Source organism: Agrilus planipennis, unplaced genomic scaffold (assembly GCF_000699045.2).
Source record: "Agrilus planipennis isolate EAB-ADULT unplaced genomic scaffold, Apla_2.0 scaffold193, whole genome shotgun sequence".
NCBI lineage: Eukaryota > Metazoa > Arthropoda > Insecta > Coleoptera > Buprestidae > Agrilus > Agrilus planipennis.
In genome coordinates, this window is record NW_020442456.1 from 300,799 (window position 1) to 310,572 (window position 9,774).

Genomic DNA, 9,774 nt, shown 5'->3' on the forward strand with positions numbered 1-9,774 from the left:
AATCTAGGTCTACCTCTACCCCTCCTAACTCCTGTTTCTGCCTCTAATATGTCTCTGACTAGACCTTCATCCTTGACAAGAAAACAAAAAAAATACAGATTAAATATTAAGGCAACAAACTTTCTTCTTACAGTACAAAAAATATACAATACTTATGTCAAAAAATACTAACATATTTAATATTACAAAGAACATCATTACCTATTTTCTTTATATTTTTTCTAGTATTAATATATAGGTTTATTTTTTAATCGTAAGTAATATTTCGTAGTATTACCTTCTTGCACCGTATGCACTAATTTAAAGAGATCTGGATATAATGTCTCTAAAACTTGTATTTGCAATATAATAGATAAGTATGTATTTACTTATGCCAATTTTAGTAGATACACATTTCCTGCCATGATTTGTGCATGTGTATTTTTGAAAAATCAATTCTGCGCATGCGTTCCTGTCACACTCATCTGATTTGTGAAAGATGCGCATGCGCAGATTGTAGGTAAAATAAGCAGTCGAACACACTCCATATACAATTTTAATTTGCCAGCAGATTTCTTGATTTACAATTTATCGGTACTATCAGATGTGGATCATAATTTAGAACTTATTAAACCAAAGTTGCTGAATACAACTGCAGTACGTACTTCGTAATAATATTATTTGACATGGTTATAACAAATAGTATTTTTTTTTCTCTAAAACGATGAAGCTCTAGTCTTAGGCAAGCTTAATGAGTATTATTTAATTTCAAAAACGAATTTAAAAAAATTTGAAATTAAGAAATGCAAATTGTACCGACATAGGTACTTCCGCAATAATAACAATAATAAGTTAAATACGGAAATAAATATAAAGGAGACTGTGGCGTATTGATAAACAAAAAGAAAAGTCTTACCCCAACTAACCAGAACACTTTAAAAAACTACGCGGACACGTGTTTCGCGCACTTACGCGTTGTGAGCATTTCCAACGCAAGACTAAATTTTGATTATCAAGGGGGCTAAATATATATGCTACCTACCATTTGTAGTGTTCAATTTCCGCTGTTACTTTCGTATATACAAAGGTTACAATTTAAAAACAAATATATTTTGTTTCAATTAAAAAATCCTATCAAAGCAACAACGTATGCTTCGCATGACAAATATTTAACGCGGAAGAGGGAAGGGGGAAGTGTTCAATAACTATATTCATTTTTAAGGACTTAGTCAATCCTATATTATTAAAATACACATGCTTCACATAACGAAGAACCAAGCTAGGGGATGGAGCAAGGTTAATTATTAAACTTAACAGTAAAACGACTTCGTGATTTCTGATTGAACTACTGTTCGTTTCAAGAAGTTGGAGATGCCCCTTCCCTTTATTAGGATGCCCCGTAGCATAATTCCAAATTCAATTATATTTGTCTGCGTAGCTCATTTCTCCACCGATTATCGAGCGAGACCTAGACAAAAGCGTACAGTACCATTTGCAAAATTATTTAAACTGCCTCGTTAAAATTTAAGAATATGCTTTATTTAAAAGCATATTTAGCCAAAAATAATAACAAGTGANCGGACACTAACATACAATATTTCTTATCTGCTTATTCAAAACACCACATAAAGAGATATATAATCTCTCACCTCGTCTATGATCCCTGACAGAATATTAATCACTGAACATTATTCTAGGCTGAACATGCACTGAACACCATCTAAAGTAAAAACTTTCCAACTTATCTATAGGCATCGAGCACGTACCATCGACGTTTACTAATAGACATGCCTTAGCGGTCAGAATTGTGGGACAACAAAAGAAAGAGATGGAATGAAGTATCGGATAATGTCCATCTCTCTCACGATAGTGTGTAAGCGTGTCATGAAAGAGATAGTATTAGTCCGAAACCGTACGCCATCTCCCTCACTTTTTGAGTCAAGAAATTATTACAACGACACGGCTAAGGCATGTCCATTAATATATGCTATGGCACGTACGGACATGGACCATTAGTCTGTGGCAATGTGCGGACCATAGACATCTATTAATGGACGTACCTTAGCCGTATCTTGTTGTAATAATTTCTTGTCTCGAAAAGTGAGGGAGATGGCGTACGGTTTCGGACTAATGCTATCTCTTTCATGACACGCTTACGCACTATCGTAAGAGAGATGGATATTGTCCGAAACTTCATTCTATCTTTTTCTTTTGTTGTACCACAATTATGACCGCTAAGGCATGTCCATTACCCTTTGTATATCTATTATCTATGGCTAAGGCATACTCATTAGTAAACGTCGATGGGCGGACTGACTGAATTTTCTTTGCTTCTCTTGTTACTGACCGAGAATGTGGTTACTAACCGGCCTGACGAATGTTGATCGTGGTTGAGTGCCATAACCACTACAAAAATCAATTTATTCACTGTGTGAGATGTCTTTGAATGCTCATAGATATGTCTTACCTGTGATGATGTTTATAGATCATGTTCATGTTTCAATGAATGTGACAGTGAATATTCCGGTGTTTTTATGAAAAATATAGCATATTTTGTAAAATAATTAAGTTTTGTAGTGTAGGTAATTGCATTATTTATATTAATGTAGTACTGGCACCATGAATTAAATTATTAATCTGTTTTACACTCGCATTACTACTTGCAATTGCTACCATCAATACCAACACGGTAAGTGCCGTACTAAACAATAGTGTTTTGGCGAATAGCTTTCTTATGAACAAGTTTTTATTGTATTGTAAATTATCTTATCTAGAAAGGAATTTGTTTTATTTATTAAGTTGTAACTTTTTCAAAATCTTAAATGTAAATTAGTATAAAGAAAAATGGCCGCCTAGTATCTAGAAATATAATTAAAGTGGTATTTATCAAATAACACTTTTATATGTCAGAATTTGTTCTTTCTTTGCAGGTACTTATATTCATTGCTTTATCAAAGAAAATGTCAACTGCTGGCTCAAGTGGTTCTGGAAGAGGTAGAGGTGGCTCTCATGTAGGAGAGCAATCAAAAGAAACTAAGGACTCCAAACCAAATCCAAAAATGTCTAAAGCATTGGGAACATCGGCAAAACGTATACAGAAGGAGTTGGCTGAAATTACTCTTGATCCTCCCCCAAATTGCAGTGCTGGTCCTAAAGGAGAAAACTTTTATGAATGGGTTTCTACCATTTTAGGACCACCTGGTTCAGTTTATGAGGGGGGTGTTTTTTTCCTTGATATACACTTTTCACCAGAATATCCCTTTAAACCACCCAAAGTCACATTTCGTACAAGGATTTATCATTGCAATATTAACAGTCAAGGAGTTATTTGTTTGGATATTTTAAAAGACAATTGGAGCCCAGCTTTGACTATTTCAAAAGTACTTTTATCCATTTGTTCTTTATTAACGGACTGTAATCCTGGTAAGTATGTATGAGTATGTAAAGTATTTATTCATTTGTATATATTTTGAAAGTAATTGAAAGAATTTAAAGCTGAGTTATGCCAACTTTTGGTAATCTATTCTATTAAAATAGTGCCAACTTCAAGTCACATCTGAATATTGTGGATTTTTTAAAATTAAAGCAGGTTATTTAAATAATTCTGAATTGACTGGTGCAAGTTAAATTATATGAGTTTTGAAGATATTCAATTCTAAATATAGAGCTTTTGAAACTCATATTTTAAACTGCAGAATACAAGTACCAGAAAGTTTACTCACATACATACATAAAAGAAACTTTTCCTACGATTGTTAAAAAACTAAATGGGAAAAAATTTTAATTTATGATTGCAACACAGTTTCTGAAGTTAGTTAATAAATGATAAAAAATATATCGATATATAAACGCCATGCAATCACTCTTGCCTGGAGACATGTCTTCAACACATCACTACTAAGGAGCTAATCAGAAAACGTCAACTCTAAGCATTTGTTTTTATCACTTTCTACCCTTTTAAGATTTTTAATTTTAAGTTTTTTTGAGAACTGGTGAGTTCGTAGATCAATCTAAATAAATTTTTTGTCGTAAAAATTTGTAATAGCAATCAGAGTATAGCACTATGTAAAGTAGGTTCTAGGGTGTAAAATATCAAAAATAACAGCACAATGACCTCTACTTTTTCCCGAAACATTAAATTAGCAAAGTTATGATTTAAATTAAGAATTACCTAAGTAGAAAGAGGAGACTGTGGTAATATTAATTAAAAAATTAAAAGGAAGGCTTAAGTGAACGAAAGACGTGTTCGCTCAAACAAAGTTTTTTCTGGTAATTAGGGGTGTCTTCCTTTTAATTTTTTAAGAATTACCTTTTCTTCAGAAGATTTTCACGCTTTTCTCAGTAAAAATGCTAAGACTGAAATAATTCATATTTTATTTTAATGTTTTTGTAATCCTAAACATATTTCATTGGAACAAAAGGAAAAGAACGAGACAAAAATTCAAATTGCAATGCTTAAATACTGTTAAAAGAACTGGATTTGTTAGGGCCATTTTGCGGACTACAATCACTTTCTCGTTTATCTTCAGACGGTTGTGCGTGAGCATTTAAAACTGACTTCTCGCAGTTCCAATATTAGGGAGTTACCAATATAAAAAACTGTTCTAGTGAATCTATGAAAGGTGTACTTAGTACTTAGTAAGCTTGCGTTTTCGTTTAAGATTCGGCTTATTTTGCAAAATGAAATGTTCGAAACTTACGGATGCTTACAAAATTGTTGAAAACATACTCATTTAGATGAAAACCGACTAGTTAGGCTATAAGAAATTTATTGAACAACAAATTCTGTTCACTAATGAGTCTCTCGTTTCTATTTATGGATATCAGAAAACATTTCTTGATATGGGTTAATCTGGCGAAAATAAAGACTTTACAATCAAAGCAGTATTCTCGGAAGTTTAATTTATGAGCGGGAATTTCAAATAATTCTACAACAAGCCCTTTTTTTATTAACGGAAATTTAAATTCAAACAAATACCTTAAGCAAATCATTCCTGCGCTTCAACGGGTTGATGTCAATTTAAGGAAATTTGGTATGAATAAGTTAGAAATTACCTCCTCCAATCGCATTATTAGCGGACGGAGTGTGATGAGATGCATGAAATGCAACGATGAGATTATTCCCAAATGATTTTTGCTTTTGCGAATACATCATCGAATAAAATTATCGCCACAACCATGAACACATCGGTATTTTGGTTGAGCTTTGTGGAAAAATAATCTAAGTGATAAAGAATATTCCACTTGAAATGTTGAATTTTACAACACACTGGGGTATTGTCTGGCAAAGTGTGGTGGTTTGTTTGAAACCCTTAGGTCCTACTTCAGTTGTTTCTAGTCAAATGAGATTTTTTTGAATCTCATTAAATGGATCACTTTTGGTGTATACAAGTTAGAAGAGTAGTTGAAGTTTCAAAGTTCTTATTATTTTCTACACAAGTACGAAGGGCTTTCTTTTAATGTACTTTTCGTTTTTGTTTTATTTAAAGAAAAAAAAACTTTAAATAAATTCAAGCCACATAGTAATGAGTTAGAACCTGTGCTTCGGGAAAATGCTAGTTTAGGATGCCCTTAAGAAAAGTAAGAAGTCCGATTTTTGTTAAACGTTAAACATACAGAAATATTTTGAGTTTTTTAGTAAACTGCATGGTCCAGAAAAATTAATGGAAATGGAAATAGCAGTACATATTGTGTGTAATTGTTCAACATATTATAGACACAATAATATATTTCTTTCATGCTGTAACATTATTTGGTAAATTTTTTCCTAATAACTTGTTTAGACAAATAAATAGATCAAAATATATGTACACAATAAAGATATCTAGGCAATAATATGCAAAAGAAATTGTTGCTTGTTGGAGCAAATACCAATCTGCAGACACACCTATTAAAAAAAGGTTCAAACAGAAAATAAATATGATATTACAAATTTAGAAAATAAAATGGAATTTTTGTACTATGACCCGGTCACTGATAATAATTATTGTAAAAATGCCAGATTGCCCATTGAAGAGCGTTCAAGTACTATGTAACGCAATTTTTGTAGATTTTTGACCCTCATTCCCCCCCTTGTAACGCGCCGTAACCTTTTTCTGTACCCCCCTCTCCAACACTCAAGTGACCATATTACCCAAAAGTAATCTTACGCAAATCGTGTAACATTATTTATATGTTCTATAAACTTTTCTTTATTTTTTAGTTTTTCTTTAGTCGTTTTCCAAATTTCGTTGGTATTTTTTTGACACAGTTGCGCTGGCAAGTCAGCATGAGAGCTTTTATAGGCCAAGAACAGCTGATGATGCAAATTTCCCTCTTTTGAGGACATTACAGTATGAACACTATTTAATTCCCTGATTTTTTATTTAAAAAAAATGTTACGTAACGTCTTGCAAGAAAGACCCCCTTATGAAATACTTGTAACACAAACTTTAATATCATAAATCTAATAAATAATTAAGACGACGTTTACAATTAGAAATTCTTACCATTCAACAAGTAGATAATTACCTCGATAAAGTCTTAAAACCTTAACTTAAGGCGAATCGTCCATCATATTAATAGAAAAACTTTTACTCCTCAACTTTCGTCGTTACACAGATACAGACAGTATGTATAGTGTTTTTCAATTTTGAAACGATTTCCGTCTTTTTTTAACAGTAAATACTTAATCAAAATTTTACTAAGCACAGTTGCTACTCAGAATATCACTTTCTAACAACCATTTAACCTACCTTACTTACAGCTATAAACAAACGATAAAGGTCACCACACTTGCAGGCTATTTGTGTGGATGTAAACTTGTAAATAAAAGATAAGAAAGCTACTAGGGATTTGTTAAGGGTCATTAAAAACAGTCGCACACCCGAACTCGGCGTTACATCCGAAGTCGCCATAGCCACATGAATTTTGCACTAAAGTATGCTTTAAATTCAAGGGACTTAGATTTAACGTCGCTACAGCAAAATGCTCGCTATAATAAAGGTCGTAATAAATGAAATCTACTGTACTCAGTTGAGTAGGAATTCATACATGTCATTTTATTATAACACTTAACTATTCTATTATAACACCAACTAGATAGTATAGGCGCTTCTTTAATTCAAACATTTTGACGAATATTTGAGAATTGGCGAATATCCTAGAACAAGTATGTAAATAAATTTATATGAAGAAAATGTTCTGTTACGAATATGTAATAGTAACAGTACACAGGACTAATGAAATATGAATTACATAAAATCATTTCCTTTTATAGCCGATCCATTAGTGGGCAGCATTGCTACTCAGTATCTTCAAAATAGAGAAGAACACGATCGTATCGCAAGACTTTGGACTAAGCGTTATGCAACGTGATTTATTTAACAATTCTGCGTGTCTTGTCACACTAAAAGTTTTTATGCTTAAGTTTTGTCATCAGTAATACTTCCTTCTAAGTAAAGTGTTTGGTTTGAAGTAATAACAAAAGAATTTTTAATAAATTTTATTTCAGAATGAATGTAGTTTTAAGTATTGTGTACTTTTACATGTAAGCTGAACTCCGTAAAAAATATATGTACGAATTACATATACGTTTATTAAATTGGTTTTAGATTTTAAGAACGTTGTATCGATAAATGTATTATGTGCTAATATAATTTTGCTGAATATCGTGAACTGTATGGTAGTTTATTTGGCTCGAATACTATATAACAAAGATATAATAGTAAGAAATCAACATGTCATTAAATGAAACAGAAATCTATGTAGTTTTTCTTTTAAATTATTGTTTTGCGCTGATACCTATCTAATGGTTAAAACAAATCGACTTAACGCGAAATCTTCCTAATTTTTTTTAAATAAGAGAATAAGACTAACGTTCATGCGGTTATGTAAACGCTATGATAAGTATATGAAATTAGGCAGTATACACCAATATGAGACAAAATACTGAAAAATGACAACAGCGGCTTGTTGATTGCTGACCAAAAAATGAACCTATGAAAGACGTACATTGTATAGATGGTCAACGCTGACTATTCGACTCCTGAACGGTTTTTTTCTGAATGTCCAAATTTGATCTGAAATTCATCATCATAAGGTCGTCAGTCCTAAGATTGGATGGACAAGTACCTGCACTCTTTCCTATCCTGAGCTAAACTTCGCATTTCCCTAAAGCTAGTGCTAGACCTTAACTATTTGCGAACAGTAATTTAACCTAGGTCTACCTCTACCCCTCCTAACTCCTGTTTCTGCGTCTAATATGTCTCTGACTAGACCTTCATCCTTGACAAGAAAACAAAAAAAATACAGATTAAATATTAAGGCAACAAACTTTCTTCTTACAGTACAAAAAATATACAATACTTATGTCAAAAAATACTAACATATTTAATATTACAAAGAACATCATTACCTATTTTCTTTATATTTTTTCTAGTATTAATATATAGGTTTATTTTTTAATCGTAAGTAATATTTCGTAGTATTACCTTCTTGCACCGTATGCACTAATTTAAAGAGATCTGGATATAATGTCTCTAAAACTTGTATTTGCAATATAATAGATAAGTATGTATTTACTTATGCCAATTTTAGTAGATACACATTTCCTGCCATGATTTGTGCATGTGTATTTTTGAAAAATCAATTCTGCGCATGCGTTCCTGTCACACTCATCTGATTTGTGAAAGATGCGCATGCGCAGATTGTAGGTAAAATAAGCAGTCGAACACACTCCATATACAATTTTAATTTGCCAGCAGATTTCTTGATTTACAATTTATCGGTACTATCAGATGTGGATCATAATTTAGAACTTATTAAACCAAAGTTGCTGAATACAACTGCAGTACGTACTTCGTAATAATATTATTTGACATGGTTATAACAAATAGTATTTTTTTTTCTCTAAAACGATGAAGCTCTAGTCTTAGGCAAGCTTAATGAGTATTATTTAATTTCAAAAACGAATTTAAAAAAATTTGAAATTAAGAAATGCAAATTGTACCGACATAGGTACTTCCGCAATAATAACAATAATAAGTTAAATACGGAAATAAATATAAAGGAGACTGTGGCGTATTGATAAACAAAAAGAAAAGTCTTACCCCAACTAACCAGAACACTTTAAAAAACTACGCGGACACGTGTTTCGCGCACTTACGCGTTGTGAGCATTTCCAACGCAAGACTAAATTTTGATTATCAAGGGGGCTAAATATATATGCTACCTACCATTTGTAGTGTTCAATTTCCGCTGTTACTTTCGTATATACAAAGGTTACAATTTAAAAACAAATATATTTTGTTTCAATTAAAAAATCCTATCAAAGCAACAACGTATGCTTCGCATGACAAATATTTAACGCGGAAGAGGGAAGGGGGAAGTGTTCAATAACTATATTCATTTTTAAGGACTTAGTCAATCCTATATTATTAAAATACACATGCTTCACATAACGAAGAACCAAGCTAGGGGATGGAGCAAGGTTAATTATTAAACTTAACAGTAAAACGACTTCGTGATTTCTGATTGAACTACTGTTCGTTTCAAGAAGTTGGAGATGCCCCTTCCCTTTATTAGGATGCCCCGTAGCATAATTCCAAATTCAATTATATTTGTCTGCGTAGCTCATTTCTCCACCGATTATCGAGCGAGACCTAGACAAAAGCGTACAGTACCATTTGCAAAATTATTTAAACTGCCTCGTTAAAATTTAAGAATATGCTTTATTTAAAAGCATATTTAGCCAAAAATAATAACAAGTGAATTAACTTAACGTTCTACACACCTATAAAACTTTTGCTTTGTTTT

The 9,774-nt window shown here is 32.1% G+C and overlaps 2 protein-coding genes across 2 annotated transcripts in view; one reads left to right on the top strand and one right to left on the bottom strand.

The window, feature by feature from the left end:
- Window positions 1-2,430: 2,430 nt before the first annotated feature.
- On the top strand, window positions 2,431-7,546 carry LOC108736779 (ubiquitin-conjugating enzyme E2-24 kDa). Its single transcript, XM_018469340.2, has 3 exons — window positions 2,431-2,668; window positions 2,910-3,402; window positions 7,238-7,546. Exons 2-3 carry the CDS (start codon window positions 2,940-2,942, stop codon window positions 7,333-7,335), a joined length of 561 nt encoding a protein of 186 aa, XP_018324842.1. The 5' UTR covers window positions 2,431-2,668; window positions 2,910-2,939; the 3' UTR covers window positions 7,336-7,546.
- A 170-nt stretch (window positions 7,547-7,716) lies between these two features.
- Window positions 7,717-9,774, bottom strand: part of LOC108736780 (apolipoprotein D-like) — a 16,618-nt gene continuing 14,560 nt past the window's right edge. Inside the window, exon 4 of the mRNA XM_025980574.1 lies at window positions 7,717-8,039. Coding sequence (XP_025836359.1) covers window positions 7,957-8,039 — 83 coding nt within the window. The 3' untranslated portion in view covers window positions 7,717-7,956. The remainder of the gene's footprint in view (window positions 8,040-9,774) is intronic.

Coding starts and splice junctions, on each gene's coding strand:
- LOC108736779 (XM_018469340.2), top strand. CDS start 2,940: ATGTCAACTGCTGGCTCAAGTGGTTCTGGAAGAGGTAGAGGTGGCTCT. Junction 3,403..7,237: donor ATTAACGGACTGTAATCCTG/GTAAGTATGTAT, acceptor TTCCTTTTATAG/CCGATCCATTAGTGGGCAGC.